The following is a 27,458-nucleotide window of genomic DNA, read 5'->3' as shown; positions in this document are numbered from 1 at the left end:
ATGTGGCCTGCAGTTTACTAATGGTGTCACTAAGTGGGCTCTATCCCCAGGGGATATGTGGAGAGTCTTACAGCAGCTACAAGTAGCCAACCTCTCAGGAGAAGCTACCCAGAGATGCATAAACAGGATCTGAGGCAGTCAGTCTCAAAAGGGCAAAGAGTACAGAGGGACAAGTTACAAGCTCGCCTGCCCAGACCTCTGAAGGAGATGTTGGCTTGCCCCCTTCCTTGAAGTGTCTCTGCTGCTTTGATGCCGGAGTCCTAGATTCTAACTGGAACATTTCAACAAGAGCACTGCATAGACGGCGCAATTGGTTTTCTCTATGTATTAGATGTGCTGTATCGTTGATGTGGTGTAGAGGGCTATGGTGGATGAGTGGTCTAGATGTGATTGCAAAAACTGTGTGAGTGGGGAGAGGGTGTGATAGCTTAATAGCTCTCCGGGGAGTATAATGATGTCTATGTTACTTACTTCTGTGATGATCCTTGGAGAGAACTTTCCAGTCCTTAAGCAGATGGGCACTGCCTCAATTTATTATACCCATATTCATGGAATATGGGAATGGATGGTGGGTAGGGAAGGGGAGGGGGTTATAGTGGTGGTGGGATGGAAGGGAAGGGGAGGGGGGTTGGGGAGGGTTGAGCGTAAGGGTGCAGGGGGTTTCCTCTTTGTTATTGGTTTTGGGTATGATTAGTTGGCTTGCTGCTGAGATCTACTATATTTGGACTGTTTTGCTCAGAGGGACTTATGGGGGGGGGGGGGGGAACAAGTTAATATGGTACATTGAATGTGAAGGTTTAAACTCATTGCATAAGCGGAGTTTATTGCTTAAGGAGTGCAAGAGATTAAGCCTGGGGATCATCTTCCCTCCAGGAATCATATTTTTTTAAAACAGTGAAAAACTGCTTCATATTATACCAGTTTTCTCCCTACATTAGAGTATTGGGAATTCTTTTAGATAATAGGCTGTCTTTGGAGCATCAAATTTACAAACTAATTCGCAATTTATGAAGAATACAGAAACACTTTGATCAAGATCACTTTCATTTAATTGTACAATCTTTGATCTTGAATCTCTTGGATTATTGTAGCATTATTTACTTGGGAGTCTCTAAAAAAATTATTGAAGAGACTTAATACTATCCAAAATGTAGCGTTGCGATTGATTTTTTTGCTTAAAACATGTGATAATGTTTCCTTGTATTATGGACAACTTCATTGGCTCCCAGTTCATGAGAGGGTATTATATAAATTTTATTGTTTCATCTATAAGATACTTTACAGATTAGCTCCATCATATCGTTTGGATCACATAATTTTTATGTAAAAATCTAGAGTTATGAGAACTTGCACTCTTTTTACATTTCTATCCTTAAAGAATGTAAAGAGAACTAGGCTATTAGATAATTTTTTCTCATACTGAACGGCTCGCTTAGAGAAAGAAATCCAAACCTTGTTGATCTCAGTGACAAGTTACAATCAATTTTGCAGACAAATTAAAACTACATAAGAACATAAGAGTAGCCATACTGGGTCAGACCAGTGGTCCATCTAGCCCAATATCCTGTTTTCCAAACAGTGGCCAAGCTAGGTCACAAGTACCTGGCAGAAACCCAATTAGCATCAGCAAAGGAAAAGGGAAAAACAAAAACAATCCAAAACATCTTGCTCCTCAAACATTTCTATATACCCAAAGGGAACAAAGAACACTGTGATGTAAGTATAGAAAGAGGAAAAAGGACCCAGAGGCATCAGATGTCCATCAGTGGCAAGGCCATTAGGTCTCCTATAGCGCAAAGCTATTCCAAACCCTTGAGCCTACTGCATGTAATCAATCATTTGCCCCCAGGGACCAAAACCTCTGTTCTGTTCATCAACTTTTTATTTAAACAGCTATCATAAAAACATTTAAATTAAAAAATACAGAGTGTTAGCAGCTCGAGTGGGTCCTTAGCCTTGAGCTGCCATCACTAGAGCTGATGTTTGTTCCTCCCCTCCTTCCTACTTTTAAGGCTCAACTTAAGGCCTACTTATTTGCCATGGCCTTTGACCCTTTCCATACTTCGCAGCCTGACTGCTCGATTGTAGCTACGTGATGGTGTCTCTCTCTGCTTTAGCCTCTGACCAGCATTCAACTCTCTTCTCCACTTGCTTTCTTTTTTCCTATTTATATTGTAGTTCTTTTACATCTTTTGATATTTGTTATTTTTGCTTTGTAAACTGCTTTGATAGATTTTGTCTTAGGCGGTATCAACATTGATAATAAACTTGAAACTAGGGAGGACAGAGAGGCATTCCAGAGGCAGGGTTTATATTTTTTCTGTTTAAATGGTGTGCAGAAATAGCCATCCTAACTTTGTACAGCTAATTTATCCATATAAAGTTAGGACTGCTTATTTAATGGGCTAACTTACGCAGTTAACATTGCTGAATATACATATAAAATGTATAGGTAAGATATATAGATGTAACTATAGATAAGTCTAGGGAGTAATATTTCATGACATGAATGGCTGTATGATTCTTTCATAGGTGCTTCGTTTCTTCTCAGTTTGGGATGACACAGACAACATGTTTGGAGAGATCCATCCTGTTGTTATTCATTTTTATCTGAGTGATGATTCTGTGGAAGTTCGAGAGGTTCATGAACGGAATGATGGAAGAGACCCGTTCCCAGTGCTGATAAAGCGCCAGCACTTACCAAAACTTATCAAGCCTCCTAAAGGTAAGAGGCAGCTTTTTAGGGAACATTGTGTTTAGAGTTATGGAGAGGAAGTAGCTTAGTGTATCTGCATGTAACTCACCTTGAACTACTACTGAAAAAGGCAGAAGCTAAATCCAAAATCCTGTCCATTCCCCTCCTTCCACACCCCACACCTTAGTGGTTAGAATAGATGATTTTAACTCAGTCCTCAGTCAGTCAGGTTTTCAGGATACCCAATGTGAATATGCGTGAGATAAATTTGTATGCAATAGAGGTAGTACATACAATTTTTTCTCATGCATATTCATTGTGGGTATCTTGAAAACCTGACTGACTGGATATATCCTGAGGGCTGGGTTGACAACCACTGGGTTCGAGTAATGGGCTAGGAACCAGTGAAGTCAGAGTTCAAACCCTGTTCCTGCCCCTGACATTTCTTGTGACCTTAGGCAAGTCACTCTTCCATTGCCTCGGGTACCGACTTAGATTAGACTTCTTCAGGGCAGGGATATATTGTTCCTGAATACTAATCACCACTGTATAGTCCTGCAAAAATTAAAAGTATTACAATTGTAATGAAGAGGTCTAATATTTGGAGCCTGAAAAAGCATCTGAACAGCATAACTTTGATGTCAGTTAAAAACCTCCATTAGCTCAAGTTGTGTAGTTAAAGGGCAATTCTATAAATTACGCACCTGTATTTACACATCCGTTGCACACATAACCCCCTCATTCTATAATCTTGCACATCCAATTTGACACATAGCGTACAAAATTGTACACACAGATTATAGAATACCTACAGTTGTGCACATGCTGTTTGGCACTAACAAACAATTATTGGTGATAATTGGTGTTAATTGGTGCTGATATGCAGTTATGCACGTAACTGAACTTAGTTGGTATTCTATAACCTTGGCATGCAAATTCTTTAGTGTGTAACTGCAAGGGTGGTGTGGACGTGGGAGAGGCATAAGTGGGTCAAGGGCATGCCCAGTACTTATGTGCTAAGGTTACAGAATTCTGACAGTAATGTGCACAACTCTAACACTTAGGCATAGATATGTATACCAGCCATTGGCATGGTTTAAGCGGCCGTGCCTAAATTTTGGCGTGTAAATTCTGATTTACACTAGTATTCTCTAATGGCAGTTATACATGCAATTGCTGATATATAATTTGTGCTTAACACACAGCATTCCAGTGCCTATTTTTAGGTGACCTGTAGAGAATTACCACCATAAATATATAGAATACTAGTACATATGCATGTAATTGCATTTTTGCTTATGAAAGTGCCAGCAGGGCACCTAAGCACTATTATTTAACAGTGCACCTAACTTACACAATGTGTAAATGCAACAGGGGCATATTCATGGATGGGACTCCCACTTACATGTGCAGTTTACAGAATATTGTAAGTTGCATGCATCCTTGCCACATTTACATGCCCACAATCACGCAAGCTCAATGACTGGTATAGCTGCATGCATGTAAATGTTAGGTGCGCCAATACTGGATTACACTAGTACTCTGTAACAGAATGTGGGCACCCAGGTGCTATTATAGAATAGGCTCCCACTGCATGTCCTTAGAGCACCTAAATGGAGATGCCCAGTTGTAAACTTCAAGTCCCTGTGTGCAATGGGGTCAAGCCAGGACTGGATCAATCCAGTCAGGTGACTCTGAATCCAGTTGGCAACCCTAATGGTCACCTGCCTAGGACATTGTAGAGACAAACGTCTATTGTGTGTGTGTCAGCATATCCACTGAGTCTTGTTAGCACCCTCCCTGCCTTGGGGGCCTGCCAACCCATACAAGGTAGTTATGGTCTGCTGTTGTTCTAAGTTGGCCTGTTCAGACAACAGTCCATGAACATCACAATGCAACGTTAGGTGGCTGGCTGCCTAAGGCCTGGACCATATCTCAGGGGAAGTGACCATGTTCCTGTGTCCAGAGAAGCCAGGGTCAGGGCATGTCCCCTCCAAGTACTGATCTCCATATCTGCCTGCAGCTGCCCAGAGAGGTACTTGTTGGTCTCCATATCACAGGGGTTCTCTGTGTATACACCTATCGGCAAGGTACATGAACAGATTGTGACGTGCAGCAGCAATGTTAAGGACAGTATACCTGTCTCTTCCAGCAGCCACACAGCACAAACATAGACTGCAGTTAAACATTAGCTGCAGGGATAACCAGACAGCCCAAAACACACCTACATACACATACTTTTACACAGGAGGGTCAGGGAGGGGAGCAGTGGGTAGGGGTCAGGGATAGAAGGTGACTGGGAAGAGAAAAATGGACACCGGTAGGGCAGGGAGAGGCTAGATGAGTGTATGGCAGAGGAGCAAGAACAGAATGCTAGTGAACAGGCTGTAAAATTCCCTTGTTGAAATCAAGGACTGCTTTATGGAGCAGCGGGTTCAGGAGCCAACAATTCTAGACCTAGTCCTTAGTGGAGCACATGATCTGTTGCAGGAAGTAATGGTGCTGGGGCTGTTTGATAAGTGATCATAACATGATCAGATTTGACATAAGCTCTAGAGTAAGTACACACAGGTGGAAAAGATAGAAGCAGATCAGCAATAGGTATATATGAACTTTTATTCATGCAAATAACAATCTCCTTGCATCATCCAACATTGGCTGTGTTTCGCCCACAAAGGGCTGCCTCAGGGGCTACAAAATAGTAAATCATATTAAAACAATGAAATAATAAAAACAGACATAATCAATCAACACAAGCTTGATATAAAATAAAAAATTATGAATGATAAAAACAATAATCAATACACAAATAACCATAACATGACCTGTTGAAGTACATGTTTGATATTGCATTAAAGCTCAACTATAACAAAAATATATATATATAAAATATTGATAACAATAATAATAACAATAATAATGGCAAATACTGGCACATAAAAACATACATGTATATGTATATAAATAAGCAGACTAACGAATGCTAATAGTAGCACGTATAATAGTAATAATAATAATAACAGTGATAATAATAATAAAAATAATAATAACAGCATGCCAAGTAAGTATGAATAGGACACATACCTATCTTGTGGATTTAACTGGCAAACAAGTATGTAGGATGCTAAAAAATAAGAAAATAGAAAAGGAAAATATAGTTAAAAAATAATTTGAGCAGTTTAAGAGATGAAGGAGAGATTAAGAGGGGCATAATCGAACAGGGGAGACCATCTATAAGGGCGTCCATCTCTAAGGACATTCCAGCGAAGGGGCGGGGAAACCCGTATTATCGAAACAAGATGGACATCCATCTTTCGTTTCGATAATACGGTCGGGGATGCCCAAATATCAACATTTAGGTCGACCTTAGAGATGGTCGACCTAAATGTTGAGATGGTCGACCTTAGAGATGGTCTTCCCCGGTTTTCGGCCATAATGGAAACCGAGGACGCCCATCTCAAAAACGACCAAATCCAAGCCCTTTGGTCGTGGGAGGAACCAGCATTCGTAGTGCACTGGTCCTCCTCACATGCCAGGACACTAACCGGGCACCCTAGGGGGCACTGTAATGGACTTCAGAAATTGCTCCCAGGTGCATAGCTCCCTTACCTTGGGTGCTGAGCCCCCCAACCCCCCCTAAAACCCACTCACCACAACTGTACACCACTACCATAGCCCTTAGGGGTGAAGGGGGGCACCTACATGTGGGTACAGTGGGTTTCTGGTGGGTTTTGGAGGGCTCACATTTACCACCACAAGTGTAACAGGTGGGGGGGGGGGGCCTGGGTCCACCTGCCTGAAGTGCACTGCACCCACTAAAAACTGCTCCAGGGACCTCCATACTGCTGTGATGGAGCTGGGTATGACATTTGAGGCTGGCATAGAGGCTGGAAAAAATGTTTTTAAATGTTTTTTTTAGGGTGGGAGGGGGTTGGTGACCACTGGGGGAGTAAGGGGAGGTCATCCCCGATTCCCTCCAGTGGTCATCTGGTGAGTTTGGGCACCTTTTCGAGGCTCGGTCGTGAAAAAAAGAAGGGACCAAGTAAAGTCAACCAAATGCTCGTGAGGGACGCCCTTCTTTTTTCCATTATTGGCCGAGGATGCCCATCTCTTAACCACGCCCCCGTCCTGCCTTCGGTACACTGCTGACGCCCCCATGAACTTTGGTCGTCCCCGCGACGGAAAGCAGTTGAGGACGCAAAAAATCAGCTTTCGATAATGCCGATTGGGCGACCTTGGGAGAAGGACGCCCATCTCCCGATTTGTGTCAGAAGATGGGCATCCTTCCCTTTCGAAAATAAGCATGTATGTCACTCAGCAAACTGTTAATTTTGTCCACATTATGGAAAACGACGCAATTGATAAATGTGTGGTGGACTTACTCAGCAAAATGTTGACAGTGTCAATGTTGAAAAAAACCCAGCACAGATGTTATTGCAGGAATACATCCTATAAAGTAAACAATGCTGGTAAGGGCATCTCAAATACAACTGAAACAGATGCAGTGCTTCAGACATGACTCAAAAAAACAAATAAATAAATAAAAACAGAAAGGAAAACTAATCTTGTACCTGGTAAAATGGCGTTCACAAACTTCTCTCACTATCGCTCGAAAAACAGCTGATCTGCGCAGATGCCCTACTTGTATACACACGCCGGGTCAAAGTTCGAAAAAATAGCGCCAGAAACCAAAAAGTAAAAATAAAAAAAGTGAGGGACAGCAAATAAAAATAGAAATAGAAACTAGGAGCACAAATAGCATAACTTAAAGTCTCGGCAGCCATTTTGAAGAGCGATCCGGCAGCGGGGGAGGGTCAGCGCCGGCAGCGGGCAGGCAAGACTGGGGATCTTTCCTGCCTGCCCCGAAGAATTCGCTGGACAACCTGGGTGGCTGGAGGGGGGGGCAGGGGAGACAAGAGGGTCGCTGGACATGGGTGGCTGGAGGGGAGGTAGGGGGAGAGGAGGGTCGCTGGACATGGGTGGCTGGAGGGGGGCAGGGTAGAGAGGAGGATGGCTGGATATGGGTGGCTGGAGGGAGGGGCAGGGGAGAGAGGAGGGTCGCTGGACATGGGTGGCTGCTCACAGAGAGTCTGTGTATCGCACACATACTCTCTCACAGTCTCTCTGTCTCACACACTCTCTCTCTCACACGCACTGTATCTGTGTGAAACACACTTTCTCTCTCTCACACTCACTGTGTCTCTGATACGCAGTCGCACATACTCTCATTCTCACACACACACTCTCTCTCTCACAGACACACTCGCACCCAGTCTCATTGTCTCTGTCACACACACACACTCGCACATTCACTCTCTCTTTCTCACACAGTCACTCTCACACACACACTCTCAAACATACACACTCCGAGGAAAACCTTGCTAGCACCCATTTCATTTCTGTCAGAAATGGACCTTTTTTACTAGTAAATTAATATTACTCGTAATAGCGCTATTAGAATGTATGCAAACAACTTTAACAGTTAATCAAATGATTATAGAGGGATTGAATTCAGTAACATAGTAACATAGTAGATGACGGCAGAAAAAGACCTGCACGGTCCATCTAGTCTGCCCACGATAAACTCATGTGTATACCTTACCTTGATTTGTACCTGTCTTTTTCAGGGCACAGACCGTATAAGTCTGTGCAGCAGTATTTCCCGCCTCCCAACCACCAGTCACGCCTCCCATCACCGGCTCCGGCACAGACCCCGTATAAGTCTGCTCTCCCCCATCCTAGCCTCTCAACCACCAACCCCTCTTCCCCCTGCCACCCAATTTCAGCTAAGCTTCTGTGGATCCATTCCTTCTGCACAGGATTCCTTTATGCCTGTCCCACGCATGCTTGAATTCCGTTACCATTTTCATCTCCACCACCTCCCGCGGGAGGGCATTCCAAGCGTTCACCACCCTCTCCGTGAAGAAATACTTCCTGACATCTTTCCTGAGTCTGCCCCCCTTCAATCTCATTTCATGTCCTCTCGTTCTACTGCCTTCCCCTCTCCGGAAAAGATTCGTTTGCGGATTAATACCTTTCAAATATTTGAACGTCTGTATCATATCACCCCTGTTCCTCCTTTCCTCCAGAGTATACATGTTCAGGTCAGCAAGTCTCTCTTCATACGTCTTGGAACGCAACTCCCATACCATCCTCGTAGCTTTTCTTTGTACCGCTTCCATTTTTTTAACATCCTTCGCAAGGTACGGCCTCCAAAACTGAACACAATACTCCAGGTGGGGCCTCACCAATGTCTTATACAGGGGCATTAAAACCTCCTTTTTTCTGCTGGTCACACCTCTCTCTATACAGCCTAGCAACCTTCTCGCTACGGCCACCGCCTTGTCGCACTGTTTCATCGCCTTTAGGTCCTCAGATACTATCACCCCAAGATCCCTCTCCCCGTCCGTGTCTATCAGGCTCTCCCCACCTAACACATACGCCTCCCTTGGATTTCTACTCCCTAAGTGCATCACTTTGCATTTCTTCGCATTGAATTTTAATTGCCAAACGTTAGACCATTTTTCCAGCTTCTTCAGATCTTTTTTCATGTTTTCCACTCCCTCCGGGGTGTCCACTCTGTTGCAAATCTTGGTGTCATCCGCAAAAAGGCAAACTTTACCTTGTAACCCTTCGGCAATGTCACTCACAAATATATTGAACAGAATGGGCCCCAGCACCGATCCCTGAGGCACTCCACTACTCACCTTTCCCTCCTCCGAGTGAACTCCATTCACTACCACCCTCTGGCGTCTGCCCGTCAAACAGTTCCTAATCCAGTTCACCACTTCGGGTCCTATCTTCAGCCCTTCTAGTTTATTCAAGAGCCTCCTGTGGGGAACCGTGTCAAAAGCCTTGCTGAAATCTAAGTAGATGACGTCCATAGCACGTCCTTGATTTAATTCTCCCGTCACCCAGTCAAAGAATTCAATGAGATTCGTTTGGCACGACTTCCCTTTGGTGAAACCATGTTGTCTCGGATCTTGCAACTTATTGGCTTCCAGGAAATTCATTAATTAATGACATTATAAAAATGTACAAAAATGATTAAAAATGAGCAAAATTGATGTCATCTTATGGCGCTATGAAACAAATTAATATACAAAATATATAGTTAAAAATATTTTAAAATATATTAAAAAATAATAAAATGATATCTTCTTATTCTCATATACCAAATGATGCAAAGGTGAATGGGTAAATGAAACGTAAGACCAAATTAATGGAATTAAACACGAAAAATAAGGGAAAAAAATATATAAATAATAAAAAGCCAGGACAAAAAATAAACCCCCACTTCCATATCATCAAGCTGATCAATCCATAGACTGGTGGGTTGTGTCCATCTACCAGCAGGTGGAGATAGAGAGCAAACTTTTGCCTCCCTATATGTGGTCATGTGCTGCCGGAAACTCCTCAGTATGTTCTCTATCTCAGCAGGTGGTGGTCACACACAGCAGCAGCTCTGGCTAGGCCTCCAAGCCTAATCCTTAGGTTTTGTTGAGGCCTGGGGTTGAGGGCTCTTTTGAGCAAGTGCAAACCTGGTGGTGCCAGGTCCCTCCTTTTCTCCCCCCTCCCGCTGGCTCCGTTTAAAAAAAAAAAAAAAAAAATTTTAAACGTCTTTAAAGGCGTTTAATTCGACGTTTCTTTAAACGTTCATTGCAGCTACTCACTGGGACACCAGTTCGTTACAGCTCGGAGCGGCAAGCAGGTAATTTTACCTTTTTATAGCGGGCAGGGGGTTCCCCGATTCTTCTCCTCGTGGCATATGGCGTCGGAGGGCGAGGGCGCAAAGGGTCGCTCCCCGGATCGCTGGAGCGCTTCTGGAGGGGATGCGGGGGTTTTACAACCTGATTCGCCCTTGATGGGTGACAGTTTAGTGACCGATGAATGTCCCGGTCGTTCCTCCGGCGTGGCGGTTTTTTCCCGCCATAAACGCCCATCCCCCGCTCCTCGCCTCCGCCATCTTGGCCGGCCACGTGGCTCGGACGGCTTCTTCGTGGGCCGCCCTTGAGGTTGGAGACATTAATGCCATGAACGCCCTTAATTTGGGCGACGGCACAAAGCGGCTAAAGTTAAGCGCCGTTCTTCCCGCGCGGCTCCTTCGCGGAGTTTCGCGCCGGACGCCATTTTGGATGCGCAGCATGTCTCTCCCCCGCTATTGCGAGCGCCGGTTGAGAGTGCATCTAGGGCTGTTGCCCAGGCTGCGGAAGTGCACAGTCTGGGGGGTTTCTCCCCTGAGTTTGTTTTGCTGCTGCATCAGGCTTTCCTCATGCAAACGCTGCCCCTGCTCCCTCTTCTGATAAAGAGGTTGAGGTTCCCAGAGGTAAACGCCCTCGGGTTGATTTCCAGGCCTTGGAGGACTTTGTCTCCTCCGATGTAGATGAGGGCAGCGTGGCTGAGGTCTCCCAACGGTCCTTTGCGGATTCCTTGGAGGAGATAGATCCCCGCTCGGATGGAGCGGATGACCCCTCTGCAGCGCAGCTTTTTAGCCCAGAGGATTTGCCCAACCTGTTGTTACAGGCCATGGACACTTTGAAGATTTCCTCTCCGGAGGACGTCTCTCCCTCAGCCCCTGTTGGCTCTGCCATTATGCTGGGGACGAAGCGCCCGCCTAGAACCTTCCACGTGCATGATGCCATGCACACCTTAATTTCGGCTCAATGGGATGTCCCAGAAGCGAGCCTTAAAGTGGCTAGGGCTATGTCCCGCCTCTATCCTTTGGCTGTGAGTGAACGTGAGGCCTATCTGTGGCCTACCGTGGATTCTTTAATCACTGCGGTGACTTAAGAAAACGGCGTTGCCGGTGGAAGGTGGCACAGCCCTAAAGGACGCCCAAGACAGAAGATTGGAGGCGGCCTTAAGGTCGTCCTTTGAGGCGGCTGCTTTAAATTTGCAGGCCTCAGTTTGCAGCTCCTGTGTGGCCAGGGCGTGCCTGACTATGGTACATCGGGCTTCCCCCTCGGATCATTCCTTGAGGGCTGATTGGCCGGCCCTGGAATCGGGCTTAGCCTATTTGGCAGACTTGCTGTATGATGTCTTGAGAGCCTTAGCTAAAGGCATGGCTCAGACAGTCTCTGCGCGGCGGTGGCTTTGGCTGAAACATTGGTCTGCTGACCACGCCTCTAAATCCCGCCTGGCTAGATTGCCTTTTAAAGGCAAGCTGCTCTTTGGGGTCGAGCTGGACAAAATCGTGACCGATCTCGGCACGTCTAAGGGCAAGAAGTTACCAGAGGTCAGGGCTCGGGCTAGTGCTCGTCCCGGTACCTCCAGAGGACGGCTTCAGGAAGCCCGTCGGTACCGCCCGGGCAGGTCGGGTTTTTCTGCCCCCTCTTCCTTTAAGAGGAATTTCTCCCCCAAGCAGCATTCCTTTCGCAGAGACCGCCGTCCCGGAGGTGCTCCCTCCGGTCCTCCCCCAGGGTCTCGTACCCAATGACGGGGTCTTGGTCCACGCCCCAGTGCAGATTGGAGGACGGCTGTCCTCGTTTCTGGGCGAGTGGACCACAATAACTTCAGACGCGTGGGTGCTGGAAGTCATCAGAGACGGCTACAAACTAGAGTTCTGCCGACCCTTAAAAGACGGGTTTGTACTCTCTCCCTGCAAGTCTCCGGTCAAAGCTGTGGCAGTGCAGCAGACCTTGGACAATCTGATCCGCCTGGGCGCGGTCGTTCCGGTGCCAGAAAGTCAGCTTGGCAAGGGACGTTACTCCATTTACTTTGTGGTACCAAAGAAAGGAGGTTCTGTCCGGCCTATCCTCGACCTCAAAGGGGTCAATCGGGCCTTGAAAGTGCGGCACTTTCGCATGGAGACTCTCCGCTCTGTTATAGCGGCAGTGAAGGCAGGAGAGTTCCTGGCATCCTTGGACATCAAGGAAGCGTACCTACATATTCCCATCTGGCCTCCTCATCAACGCTTTCTGCGTTTTGCAGTCCTGGGACGACACTTCCAGTTCAGAGCCCTCCCTTTCGGGTTGGCTACTGCTCCGCGGACCTTTTCCAAAGTAATGGTGGTCATCGCGGCCTTCCTACGAAAGGAAGGAGTACAAGTCCATCCTTATCTGGACGACTGGTTGATCCGAGCCCCCTCTTATGCAGAGTGCGGCAAAGCTGTGGACCGGGTAGTTGCTCTTTTGAGCTCCCTGGGATGGATCATCAACTGGGAGAAGAGCCAGCTGCGCCAGACTCAGTCCCTGGAGTACCTGGGAGTTCGATTCGACACCCAAGTGGGCAGAGTGTTCCTGCCAGACAATCGGATTGTCAAACTTCAGGCTCAGGTGGACCAGTTCCTAGTAGCCTCTCCCCTTCGGGCTTGGGACTATGTGCAGGTGTTGGGCTCTATGACGGCCACGATGGAAGTTGTGCCCTGGGCCAGGGCTCATATGAGACCACTTCAACACTCTTTGCTGCAGCGCTGGACTCCGATGTCGGAGGATTATGCTGTGCGCCTTCCCTTGGACCCAGCAGTGCGCAAGGCGCTGAGCTGGTGGATGCAGACAGTCAAGTTGTCTGCGGGAATGCCTCTGGTGACCCCAGAGTGGATTGTCGTCACGACGGACGCCTCGTTGTCGGGCTGGGGAGCCCACTGCTTGGGAAGGACAGCGCAGGGGCTATGGTCTCCTGCAGAGGCAAAGTGGTCTATCAACCTCCTGGAACTCAGAGCCATTCGGTTGGCGCTTTTGGAGTTCATCCCGGTACTGGTGTTGAAGCCTGTACGGGTCCTGTCGGACAATGCCACGGCTGTGGCCTATGTCAACCGCCAGGGAGGTACCAAGAGCGCCCCTCTAGCCAAGGAGGCTATGAATCTTTGCCAGTGGGCGGAAGCGAACCTGGAGCAGCTTTCAGCGGCCCACATTGCCGGAGTCATGAATGTCAAGGCGGACTTTCTCAGTCGCCATACCTTGGAGCCCGGAGAGTGGCAGCTATCTGCTCAGGCGTTCTTGGACATCATGAAGCGCTGGGGCCAGCCGAGCCTAGATCTGATGGCGTCATCGGCCAATTGCCAAGTGCCACGCTTTTTCAGCAGAGGACGGGACCCTCGATCCCTGGGAGTAGATGCTCTTCTCCAACAGTGGCCGACACAAGAGCTTCTCTATGTGTTCCCGCCCTGGCCCATGTTGGGCAGGGTGCTAGACCGGGTGGCAAAGCATCCCGGCAGGGTCATCCTGGTGGGTCCGGATTGGCCCAGGCGTCCCTGGTATGCGGACTTGATCAGGCTCTCAGTCGACGATCCTCTGCGGCTGCCAGTGGAGCAGGGCCTGTTACATCAGGGTCCCGTGGTGATGGAGGATCCCTCCCCCTTTGGGCTTACGGCCTGGCTATTGAGCGGCAGCGTCTGAGAAAGAAGGGCTTCTCAGACAAGGTCATCGCCACTATGCTGAGAGCGAGGAAGCGCTCTACTTCTACTGCTTACGCCAGGGTTTGGCGTATCTTTGCAGCGTGGTGTGAAGCAGGCTCACTTTCTCCCTTCACTGCTCCAATCTCTTCAGTGTTGGCGTTCCTGCAAGAAGGTCTGGAGAAAGGCCTGTCGCTCAGTTCCCTTAAAGTCCAGGTAGCGGCTCTGGCTTGCTTCAGGGGCCGCCTGAAGGGTGCTTCCCTGGCTTCGCAGCCAGATGTGGTGCGCTTTCTCAAGGGAGTTAATCACCTTCGCCCTCCTCTACACTCAGTGGTGCCTGCGTGGAATCTCAATCTGGTACTAAGAGCATTGCAGAAGCCGCCTTTTGAACCCTTGTCGAGGGCATCTCTGAAAGACCTGACGTTGAAAGCAGTCTTTTTGGTGGCTATCACTTCGGCCAGAAGAGTTTCCGAGCTCCAGGCGCTCTCATGTCGAGAGCCTTTTCTGCAGTTCACTGAGGCAGGAGTGACTATTCGCACAGTGCCTTCCTTCCTGCCCAAGATTGTTTCTCGCTTCCATGTGAATCAGCAGCTCTGTCTCCCTTCCTTTCGTAGGGAGGACTACCCAGAGGAGTACTCTGCTCTTAAATATCTGGATGTGAGACGAGTCATCATCAGATACTTGGAAGTGACCAATGATTTCCGGAAATCGGATCATCTGTTTGTCCTGTTTGCAGGTCCTCGTAAGGGTCTGCAGGCTGCTAAGCCTACAGTGGCAAGATGGGTCAAGGAAGCCATTGCAGCGGCTTATGTGGCCGCGGGGAAGGTGCCGCCTATCCAGCTGAAGGCTCACTCCACGAGAGCTCAGGCGGCCTCGATGGCAGAGGCCGGATCCGTCTCCTTGGAAGAGATATGCAAGGCGGCAACTTGGGCTTCGGCTCATACATTCTCCAAGCATTACCGTTTGACTGTGGCTGCACGGGCGGAGGCCCGGTTTGGAGCTTCAGTGTTGAGGTCAGGGATTTCAATGTCCCGCCCTGGGTGAGTACTGCTTCGGTACATCCCACCAGTCTATGGATTGATCAGCTTGATGATATGGAAGGTAAAATTATGTATAATCATACCTGATAATTTTCTTTCCATTAATCATAGCTGATCAATCCATAGCCCCTCCCAGATATCTGTACTGTTTTTATTCTGGTTGCATTTCAGGTTCAAGTTTAGTCTTCAGTTACTTCAGAAAGACTTCGTGTTCAAGTTTTTTCACTTGGATTCTTCAAGAGTTAAGACGAGTTTGTGTTACAGTGAGCTGCTGCATTCCTCTCCCCTCCGTTTTACGGGGCTGGATTGAGACTTAAAATTCTGCCGGCACTCCCTCCCGCTTCGTGCGGCTGTAGGGCAGCTTTGTACCCTCCCGCTTCGGCGGTGTTAGGGTCAGTCAGCTCCTCCCGCGGTTGCGGTTGCAGGATAAGCCAGATCCCCCCGCATCGGCGGGTGTGGTGTCCCTCCCCCGCTCCGCGGGGATGAGCTGGACGGATTCCCCTCCCCCACTTGTGTGGGGATGAGCTGGGTTAATTCCCCTCCCCCATTTCGGCGGTGGTGAGCTGGGCAGAGTGTCCCTTCGTGGGTGTAATTCTCTAAGTGCTGAGTCCTGCGGATGGAGCTTTGATATCGACATACTGAGGAGTTTCCGGCAGCACATGACCACATATAGGGAGGCAAAAGTTTGCTCTCTATCTCCACCTGCTGGTAGATGGACACAACCCACCAGTCTATGGATTGATCAGCTATGATTAATGGAAAGAAAATTATCAGGTATGATTATACATAATTTTACCATAACTAATGATTAGTTGAGGCGTCCACACAAATCAAGGCAGTCTCTCATTCGTACTTTTACAGCTTAAAGAAACAGAAAAATCTGCCTCCATGTTTAAACCTACAGGATGTAAAGTTTCCAATTCAAAGATAAATTGTTGTTCTTTACATAATAACTGGTTATCAACCGGTCCTCCTCTCCAATGCTTTCTAAACACAAAAATAACACAGAAACGAAAGTCTTCAAATTTATGCCCTAAAGCTACTGAATGTTCCACTAATGGCTTATCTTGCAAGTTCCTTTTCAATGCACTCCTATGTTTGATTAATCTAACATTGACTTTCCTTTTCGTCTTGCCTATATATGCTAGTCCGCAGGGGCAGACTGCTGCATAAATCACATTATTAGTTTTACAGTTGGAAAAATGTTTCAAAAATAGTTGCTTTCCTGAAAATGGTATATTAAAAACCCTGGTTTTCATATTAACTGCACAGACAGAGCAAGAACCACATGGGTAATGGCCTATAGGTAAATTCCATTCTGATGTTTTCACATTTGGCAGTGCAGAAGGAACAAGCAAATCTATGAGATTTCTCTCACGTTTGTATGCAACCATCAGTTCTTTGTCATTAAATGTTTCCAGACTCTGTATTACATGCCAGTGTTTTCTCATTATTTTTACAATGGGATTAGACGTGTTTAAAAGGAAGAGTGCACACGACCTTTTAGTCATTTGTCTTCTTACCCATGGGTTTCAATAGATCCTCTCTTGTAAATTTGGATGCCTTTTGGTACCCCTCTTCAATATACTTCAAGGGATAGCCCTTATCCTGAAAACGTTTCATCATATCTGTTGATCTTGTGTGATACTTTCCGGAATTGGAACATAACCGCTTCAAACATAGGAACTGACTAAAGGGTAAATTTGCTTTAAGCGACGTGGTATGGCAACTAGAGTAAATAAGGAATTTCTTCACATCTGTAGGTTTACAGTAAATATCTGCCAATAGTAATACTAATTTTTATATCAAGGAAAGATATAATTTTTTTTATTATAATTGATTTGAAATTTGAGATTGGAATCCCGGTTGTTCAACAAAACATGGAACTTCTCTAGGTCGTACACCATCCCTTTCCAAATCAAAAATATATCGTCGATATATCGTTTCCATAGATATATCTTATCCTGAAAAATATTATTATCAGAAAGATATTTCTCTTCAAAGTCACCAACATACAGATTTGCTATTGAGGGTGCAAAGGTAGCACCCATAGCTGTGCCCTTTATTTGTTTATAATATTTGCCATCAAAAGAAAAATAGTTTTTCATAAGCGCAATTGTCGCTAATTCAATAATGAACTCAGTAGGGACTCTAGGATAAAAGTCACTATTAGTCAAAGTCTTTCTAATAATTTCAATTGCCTCAACCTGAGATAGATTAGTGTAAAGACTTTCAATATCTAAGGTAACTAATAACATATCAGTATCACATGTCATGGTATTCAGTGTATTAATAATGTTGGCTGAATCCCAAACATAAGATGGAATCTTACTTATGAAAGGACGTAAAATTTGCCTATAAATATTGACAAAGGTTCTAATAGTGAGCCGCAAGCGGAAACTATAGGCCTACCCGGAGGGGAGGTCAAAGATTTATGAATCTTAGGGCGTATATATAATGTAGGAAGAACTGGCTCCTTAACTATTAAAAAATCTGCCTCTTTTTGTGTAATGTATTGTGCATCCTTTCCTAATGATATGAGTGATGCAATATCTTCCTTGATTAACAATGTTGGATCTCTGCTAAGCTCTTTATAAAATGTTTTGTCTTCTAATTGCCTATTAACTTCAGTAATGTATGAATTCCTATCCATATCTACTACCGCACCACCTTTATCAGCCAGTTTTATGATAACGTTGTCATTACGAAGTGTTCTAACTGCATTGTTTTCTTCCTTTGTCATATTGTAGAATATTCGCCTATTGTTTTCTTCTCGAGTTCTGTAATGTAAGAACTAGGGTTTCAAAGGTCTGTATCAAATGATGTGTATTACCAGGTGGAAGCCACTTACTATCTTGTTTAACTATTGATGAATCTGTTACATTACTAGCTTTCTTATAAAAAAATTCCATTATTTTCAATTTCAATTTCCGGAGCACATGTTCTTCTGCTAAGTCCTGCCTCTTCTGGCTTCTGTATGGCAGTTGGGTCCTGGAAGAAAAATGTGATGTAACGATTCCTTCTTTAACACCCTCCTGATCCTGCTATTGCTGCTGTCAGATTCTGGACAGGCTGCAGCTTCAGTAAGCTTTTGTCTATGTGGCAGGTAGAGTGGAGAAGGTGGATAGTGTTGGGACTGCCTGATGAAGGGAAAACATGTCATTGTGTCACATTATATGCACACTTTGCAACTTGCTTTGTCCCATGCTCATTTTCTTTGTCTGCTATTATTCCTACTGCTGTATAGCATTGTGCAATATGATGATGTAATATGGAAATAGAGACTAATGATGATTATTTTTATCCCTATGCAGAGGGTTTCCCACTTTGTGCAATAGAAATTTCTGATCCAGAGGTAGTAGAATGGTACTCTCCCAAAGATTTTGCTGTGGGCAAGCATGTCACAATCCTTGGCCGCAAGTTTTTACTGCATGACTGTGATGAATTCACTCACAATTATTACTGTGACAATTTTGGGATCTCCTTTCAACCTGTTGATGTGAGCAAGAAGGAGCAGGAGACAATAAAGCAGGTATAAGGACATTTTTAATGGTACTTTTTGTATCTGTAGAAGTATCAGAAAACAAGATTAGACTTAAGCATGACAATGCAAAGATTATATAATACTAGCCGTTGAGCCCGTAAAAACGGGCTAGTAAAGGAAGGGGGGGGTTGAAAGGCCGCCCCTCCCCCCTGGAGTCGCCGCCCCCCCCCCCCCCCCGGAGTCCCCTCCGCCACCCCTCCACCCGGGCCGTGTACCTGGCTTCACTATTCAAACCGCCTGAACGCAGCACACAGCTCATCTGAGCTGCCATCGGCCTTCCTTCTTCTCTGCATGTGTTCCGCCCTCGTGTGATGTAACGTCGGCAAGGGCGGGACACAGGCAAGTAAGGAAGGCCAACGGCAGCTCAGATGAGCTGTGTGCTGCGTTCCGGCGGTTTGAATAGTGAAGCCAGGTACCCGGGCCGGGTGGAGGGTGGGTGGCGGCGGCGACTCCGGGTGGGTGGGGGGAGCGGTAGCAGCAACCCAGGGGGGGGGGGAGCGGTGGCAACGGCGGTTCCCTCACTCGCAGGTGCGCAGGTTCCCTCTCTGTCACGCCCCCATCATCACGTATTGATGCGGGGGTGGGACAGAGAGGGTCTCTACTGCGCATTTGCGAGTGAGTACGCCTCTTGCCATTTATATGTTTGATTGTTTGATAAAACACCCCACTTGCTTGGGTAACCCCAGATATACTGCACTATTGTAGCTCTACATTTCAAAATACTATTTTTCTAAAGGATACAAAATGAAAGCACTTATGTCTTGAAGTACCTTTGATTATAAAATTGTTACTGGTTTATTAAATACTTTGATTTTAACTTAATAATGAACTATGAATGTCTTATCAAGGAGCATTCATGGTATTTGCTCCACTCAGTGAATCATTCTTTTTCCAAGGAGAAGCAGGCCAAAATTCTCACAATTGGGTAATGCGATCTCGCGTTGCCTGGTCCAGAGCTTTTAATAAGCTTCAACAGAGCTTTTGTGAAGTGCGAGGCATGCTCCACTGCGCATGTACGAGTTCCTTCCCGCCCGTCACGAGAGCACGGTTACTGCAGTTGTTTTTCTACCACAATATCATAGAAATAATGGACAAAGTCAAAATAGGTCTGGACCTTATGGAAAACTGGGCAGAAATTTCAGACGCAAATTAAATAGAGACAAAACCAAATTCCTGTTACTATCAAGCCCACATAACCCCACAACCCACCAAAACTTTACAATCAACCACCAAACTGAAACACAGTTAAAAATACTGGGAATCATTCTTGACAAACACCTAACTCTAGACAGTCAAATATCAGCAGTTACAACAAAATGCTTCAGAACACTATGGAAACTGAGAAGGATCAGACACTATTTTCCTAGACAATCATTCTGGATAATAGTACAATTGACGATACTTTCACAACTGGACTACTGCTATGCAGTATACGTTGGTTGCAAGGAAAGTGCACTGAAATCGCTGCAAACCAAAACATGGTGGCAAGGCTAATTTTCAAGAAGTCAAAACATGAAAGAGCTACCCCACTACTGGAAACACTACACTGGCTACCAGTCAAGGCAAGACTGATCTTCAAAGCGAGCACCATCATCTACAAAATATTATTTGGTTTGTCTCCAGAATACATGTTAGACTTGATAGAACTATCCCCAAGAAATGCAAGCCCAGGAACCAGAAGCCTACTTCTTCACCTACCCAACTGCAGAAACATAACATAAAAATCTATTTACATGGCTGGATTTAACTACCTGGGCTCCAGATGGTGGAACTCAATACCAAAGGTCATAAGAAGCATCATGAACTATCTTCAATTTAGAATATCTCTTTAAAAAATTGTACAATAAATAACTTAGCTATCAATGTCCATTCCAATTACTAATCATAAACCATCCTTATAAGTCCCAAACAAAATGTAAACTGTAACTGTAAGCCATTACTATAAGTCTCAACCGGACTGTAAAATGTAAACCAATACTGTAACTGTTAACCAGAATGTAATTTGTAAGCCACTTTGAACTGAAACTTGTTTTTGGATAACAGTGGGATACAAGAATGTATAAATAAATAGAATAAATTCCATGTGAACAGGACTTGCATGGTGAGGTTGGGAGAGAAGTGTACACCTGTATATTAAATTTTAAACTATATGCATATATTTACCAGAAGGTAGTCCATCTGCAGAAACAGGCACTGTATCCACATGCTTTAGCAAATTTTCAAAGACAAACTGTCTTTTCTCTTTGAGTTTCTCTTTAAAAACTTGCTAAGCTTAAATAGCTAAAATAGTAGTCTCACCTTCTAGTTGCTCTCTTTATATTTCTTTACACTTTATTTTACACATTATAGTTATAAGAAACCTAATTTTACTTATTATATAGTAAACAATTTAACCTTTTGTTTTTCTTCAGAAATTGCCTCCCTACAATGGCTTTGGTTTGATTGAAGACACTGTTCAAAACTGCCTTAGTCTGATTCCTCAGCCACCAAAGAAGGACATCATTAAGATGCTAGAGAATGACCACAAAGTTTTGCGATATGCAGCTGTTTTGGTAAGATGTTTTCACTTAAGTATTTATGAGCAAAGTACCAAATGGCATGCTTTACATTCTGATGAGCCCACATTGTTAATGGTTAGGATCAGCATTTGACTTGAAAGTCTCACATCCCATTAGAATTTTGATCAGTGACCTTAGAAAAGGAAGATTTTAATCTACCTTTGTGTCACCTCAAATGTATAACCTTAAGCATGAGGCATCTCCTGCTTTAAATAGAGGTACTCAATACTCCTGCCAAAATTCTGTGCACAAAATTTGCAGATTCTGTTTCCCCCCCCCCCCCCCCCCCCCTCGTACACAAATACCATCTATATTTTTCCAGCCCCCTCCTTGCACCACACATAGCATCCACCTTTACAGCCCCCTCCCTGTCTTTCTCACACACACACACACACACACACACACACACACACACACACACACACACACACACAAATCCACCTTTATTTTTACATCCCTCTCCCTCCACACACAGCATCCACCTTTTTTTACAGCCCACTCCCTCCACACATATCATCCACTCCACCCATCTACCCACCTACATACCCACATTTAGCATCCATTTTTGTTTTTTACAGCTCCCTCCCTGTCTGCACCCACAGACAATATTTTTTTTCAGCCCGCCCCTGTACTCACCCACAAGGTAGGGGCTGCATGGAAGTACCTCTTCAGGGCAGGAAAGAAGCGTAGAAACATAGAAACATGATGGCAGATAAAGGCCATATGACCCATCCAGTCTGCCCATCCTCTGTAACCCCTAATTCTTCCTGTTCCTAAGCGATCCCACATGCTTATCCCATGCCTTTTTAAATTCTGGAACAGTCCTCAACTCCACCACCTCCACCGGGAGGCCATTCCATGCCTCCACCACCCTTTCTGTGAAATAGTACTTCCTTAGGTTACTCCTAAACCTATTCCCTATTATCTTTGTCATATGCCCCCTCATTCCAGAGCTCTCCTTCATTTGAAAAAGGCTCTCTTCCTATACATAAATGCCCTTGAGATATTTAAAAGTCTCTATCATGTCTCCTCTCTCCCTCCTCTCTTCCAGCGTATACATGTTGAGGTTCATAAGCCTGTCCCTATAATTTTTGTATTCAAGACGCTTACTAATTTCGTAGCCGCCCTCTGGACCAACTCCATCCTGTTTATATCTTTCCGTAGGTGCAGTCTCCAGAACTGCACGCAGTACTCCAAATGAGGCCTCACTAGAGACTTACACAACGGCACTGTCACCTCCTTTTTCCTGCTGGTCATGCCTCTCTTTCTCCGAGGACAAGCAGGCTGATGGTTCTCATGAATGGGTTGTCATCCGCGATGGACCAGGAGACCGGAACCTCAGAATAGACTAGAAAAATCTCGAATGCTCTGTCGCGCGGCTCGAGCACATGCGCAAACGGCTTCCCACTTGTGACACAAGCGCAAGTCCTTAGTCCTTAGTTCTTTTTGATTCGCAGTCAGGAGAGTTGTCCTTGCGGCCATTCTTTAGGCTGCTCGGCCGGGTCTTTTTCCCCCTTTTTTTGTGCCTATTCATTTGGCACCATCGAGCCTTTTGATTTCGCGGACGTTATTTTCCTGCCCATGTCATCGAAGACTCCCAGCAGCTTCAAACGCTGTACTCACTGCAACCGGACCATCTCGAGTACCGATCCCCACGCGTGGTGTCTTCAGTGCCTTATGCCCGACCATCTGCCAGCTGCCTGTAAGCTATGTAAATTGATGAAGAAATGGACCCAGGTGTCTCGGGAGGCTCAACGCGAAAAACGTTTTGCTGATCGGTCCGGTCCTTCGACGTCGGCATCGACATCGGTGCCAAGGTCGGTGGCATCGACGTCGAGGGAAGCAGCGACACCGAGAGTCCAGGTAATGGCTGCCGAAAGACCGCATCAAGCTGGGAGCAGCGAGGCATCGAGTGGGTCTCCACCTACCTCGAGGCCTACTGCTATGCAGGCCCCCTGGGATCGACCTTCGTCAGACCCGGCCCCGAGGAGGCGTGAGGATTCCACGTCCTCCTCTTCGGTACCAAAAAGTCTCGATGACGGGCGTCGAGCGAAGGCTAAGAAGCACCGTCATCGATCTCCTTCCATGCACGCTACCGAGAGCTCTGGGGAGCCAAGGGATTCGGCACCCGAAAAGCGTCGGCGCCCAGAGGACCACTCACCCTCTATACAAGAGGTGCCGATGCGTCGGTCATCTGGCAGCCTGGTACCGGCTCTCGAGCCCCCTCAGATTCTGGCACCGACTCCTGCACCGGCCCCCCCCCCCCAGCCTTTTCCGATGGAAGCTCTCGATGAGCGCATCAGGGCCCTTCTTTCAGAGCTTCTGGAAGGGTTGCTTCTCCAGACTGCTTCGGTGTCGGGGGTGCTTGCGCCTTCCGTACCGACTGCAGAGGTGGCATCTGGGCCATCGCCTGTGAGGAGGTCTCTATATACTACCTCTCAGAATGTGATAAAAGATGCAGAATCATACTGGACAAAATAGCACCCTTACGAACAAGAACCTCATGTAGGCATAACTTGATACCGTGGTTCAACGAAGAACTGAAAAAAATAAAAACACAATCCAGGAAACTCGAACAAGCTTGGAAAAAAATAAAATACGAACACACACTGAACACATGGAAACAAATACAAAGAAAATACAAATACGCAATAAGACAGACCAAAAGGTCATACTATAAAACTAAAATAGGGCCAGATTACAAAGACATGAAGAAATTATACCAACTCGTTCCAGAGCTTAACTATTCGTTGAGTAAAAAAAATTTCCTCCTATTTGTTTTAAAAGTTTTTCCATGTAACTTCCTTGAGCGTCCCCTAGTCGTTGTACTCTTGAAACAAGTAAAAAATTGATTTACTTCTACTTGTTCTACACCACTCAGGATTTTGTAGACCTCAATCATATCTCCCCTCATCTGTCTCTTTTCCAAGCTGAAGAGCCCTAACCTCTTTAGGCTTTCCTTATATGAGAGGAGTTCCATTCCCTTTAGCATTTTAGTTGCTCTTCTTTGAACATTTTCTAATTCCACTATATCTTTTTTGAGATATGGCAACCATAACTTAATGCAATACTCAAGGTGAGGTCATACCATGGAAAGATACAGAGGTATTGTTATGGCTGTGGCCGTGCCCCTGCATCCAGACTCACCTTTGTCCCAGTGATCTGGCTCTGTGGCTTCTCCGGACTGCCTTGTCCCTGCATTGATGCATCTGCTGCCTGTTTTCCTGCATCCAAGTCTCGCTCTGGTTTTCCTGCATCCAAGCCTCACTAGAGTCTAGTCAAGCCTCATTCCAAGCTGTGACATCATCAGCAAAGTCCTTTATGATGCACCTTGGAACTTTCATGCTTTGCCTTTGCAATAGATCTCTTAACCTTGTCTTTGTGTTCCCTCTTTGGATCCAATTCATGCTTGGCTTTATTCCTGCATGCCTTGATTCCTGCCTAGCTTTGTTCCTGTGAGTCTTGTCCCTGAATGCTTGTTTCTTTTTGTCTATTTCTTAAACTATGATCCTGAAACCTTGCTTTGTAAACCTTGTTCATGAAGCTTTACTTCTGTGTAGTCTTGTTCTTGCCTACCTGTGTTTCTATGAGTCTTGTACCTGAAAGCCTGTAAACCTTGTTCTTGAAGCTTTACTCTTTTTCCTGCCTAACTATGTTTCTATGAGTCTTGTACCTGAAGACCTTGTTTCTGAACCTTGTTCTTGTAAGCCTGGCTCTTGCTATAGCCAAACCCTGCACCTGGTTTCTGTTACAGTTTAACTCTGCTCCTGGCTCCAGCTATAGCCAAAACTCTGTTCCTTGCTACAGTTAAACCTTGAACTTGCTTTCTGCTATTGCCAAACCTTGTTTCTGCTTTTTGCTAAAGCCAGTGCTCCATTCCTGGTTTCTGCTATAGCCAAAGCTCCATTCCTGGCTCCGTCTGTAGCCAAAGCTTTGTTCCTTGCTACAGTTAAACCCTGTTCTTGCTTTGTGCTATTGCCAAACCCTGTTTCTGCTTTCTGCTAAAGCAGGGGTTCCCAAACTTTTTTGGTTCACGGCACCACCCCACCGGCCACATCGGTCTCCCCACCTCCCGGCCCGGCCACATATGTCTCCTCACCACCACCCCAGCCACATAGGTCTCTCTTTCCCTTTCCGTGCAGCCCCCTCCTCTCACACCAGCACACCTTCCCCAAATCCAGCATCGCTCCTACCTTCCTTCCTGCAGGTCCAGGATCGCTGCTGCTTCCTTCTCCTTCCCCTGCCTCTGCTGCAGTGCTTGCAGCTTACATTTTTGGGCCATCTGCGATTCACACAGGCAATCCAGTGCCTTCCCAGTCAGCCGTGTCTGGCCCTCTCTGATGCAACTTCCTGTTATGAGGGCCAGATGCGGCAGAGGGAAGTCCCCGCAGTGCTTGTGTGAATCTTGGATGCCTGAAAATGTAAGCTGCAAGCACTGCAGCGGCAGCAGAGGAAGAAGCAAGAAGCAGCAGATGCTGGATCTGCGGGAGGAAAAAGTAGGGAGCAATTCTCCATGGCACCACTGCGAGTTTGCTGCGGCGCATCAGGGTGCCATGGCGCATAGTTCGAGAAACACTGTGCTAAAGCCAATTCTCTGTTCCTGCTTTCTGCTATAGCCAAAGCTGTGTTCCTGGCTCCTGCTATAGCCAATACTCTGTTCCTTGCTACAGTTAAACCCTGTTCTTGCTGTCTGCTATTGCCAAATGCTGTTTCTGCTTTCTGCCAAAGCCAAGGCTCCGTTCCTGGCTCCTGCTACAGTTAAAGCTTGGTTCCTGGCTCCTGCTGCAGCCAAAGCTCCATTCCTCGCTCCTGTTGCAGCCAAAGCTCCGTTCCTGGCTCCTGCTACAGCCAAAGCTCTGTTCCTGGCTCCTGCGCCTGCCAAGCCAAGTCCAGTTCCTTATTCCTGTTCCTGCCAAACCAAGTCCTGTTCCTGATTCCTGTTCCTCCCAAGCCAAGTCTGGCTATTGCCTTGTCTATTGTCTTCTGTTTGTTCCTATTGCCTAGCTTTTGTCCTGCTTTGTTTGCCGAGTCTCGTGCATTGTCTTGTTTTGCTGTTTCTTGTGTCTGGATCCAGTTTTTACCCTGCCTTGCCTTGTGTCTAAACCCAGTTCTATCTTTGTTCCTATGTCTTGTAGTGTTCCTGTCTGGGTTCAGTTCTAGCCCTTTGCCTTGCTTTCTTGCCTTGTCTGGATCCAGCTTCTGCCATGTTTCTCTACCTTGTCTAGTTGTGCCTAACCTTGTCTTGTCTTGTCCAGTCCTGTCAAGATCCAGTCCTTGCCTTGTCCTTTTCTGGACCCAGTTTTAATCTAGGCCTTGTTCTGCCTTGCCTTGTATTGTCTGGGTCCCAGTTTTAATCTGGTTCTGAGTCTTGGCTTGTCTGTCTGGGTTCCAGTTTTAGTCCCTTTGCCTTGCTTTCCTTGTCTCGCCTGGATTCCGTCCTTGTCTTGTCTTTTGTACCTTGTTACCTCTGTCTTGCCTTGTCTAGTCTCCTGGTTTATTCTAGCTATGTCTTGTCTAGCCCATTGTTGTCTTGCCTTGCCTATTCCTGCTTGTTCTGACTCCTGCCTTGTGCCAGCCTAAGTGACTTGTCTGCCACAGCTTCGGCTGCAGTCCAAGGGCTTACCATACCTGACTCCGTGGCGGACCATTACATGTATTATAGTATTTTTGGTCTTATTCACCATCCCTTTCCTAATCATTTCTAGCATTCTGTTTACTTTTTTGGCCGCCATCGCACATTGCGCAGAAGATTTCAGAGTATTATCTACAACAACACCTATATCTTTTTCTTGGTTGCTGACCCCTAAGGTGGACCCTAGCATCGGATAACTGTGATTCGGATTATTCTTTCCAATGTGCATCACCTTGCATTTGTCCACATTAAATTTCATCTGCCATTTGCCATTTGGATTCCCTGTCTTCCTGCAATATTTCACGGTCCACAAGTGTTTTAACAACCTTGAATAGTTTTGTGTCATCTCCAAATTTAATCACCTCACTCGTTGTTCCAATTCCCGTATCATTTATAACCATGTTAAATAGCACTGTTCCCAGTACAGATCCATGTGTCATGCCACTGTTCACCCTCCTCCATTGAGAGAAATGACCATTTAACCCTACCCTCTGTTTTCTGTCCAATAACCAATTCCTAATCCACACCAGAACATTGCCTCCTATCCCATGACTCTTTAGATTTTTAGAAAGCTTTTGATAACATTTCTCATGAGAGACTTCTGAGAAAATCAGATACACTACATCAACTGGCTCATCTTTATCCACAGTTTATTCA

The 27,458-nt window shown here is 45.9% G+C and overlaps 1 protein-coding gene across 2 annotated transcripts in view; it reads left to right on the top strand.

The window, feature by feature from the left end:
- The window catches only part of EFHC1 (EF-hand domain containing 1), a 123,710-nt gene that overhangs the window by 59,434 nt on the left and 36,818 nt on the right, over window positions 1-27,458 (top strand). For both annotated transcript variants that reach the window (XM_030198728.1, XM_030198729.1), the window contains exons 5-7: window positions 2,533-2,725; window positions 18,382-18,599; window positions 21,023-21,163. In XM_030198728.1, the coding sequence (XP_030054588.1) occupies window positions 2,533-2,725; window positions 18,382-18,599; window positions 21,023-21,163 (552 nt within the window). The remainder of the gene's footprint in view (window positions 1-2,532; window positions 2,726-18,381; window positions 18,600-21,022; window positions 21,164-27,458) is intronic.

The sequence above is a fragment of the Microcaecilia unicolor genome, chromosome 3 (assembly GCF_901765095.1).
Source record: "Microcaecilia unicolor chromosome 3, aMicUni1.1, whole genome shotgun sequence".
Taxonomy (NCBI): Eukaryota; Metazoa; Chordata; class Amphibia; order Gymnophiona; family Siphonopidae; genus Microcaecilia; species Microcaecilia unicolor.
Note: the sequence above shows the minus strand (reverse complement) of the source record. Positions and strands in the feature narration are given on the sequence as shown.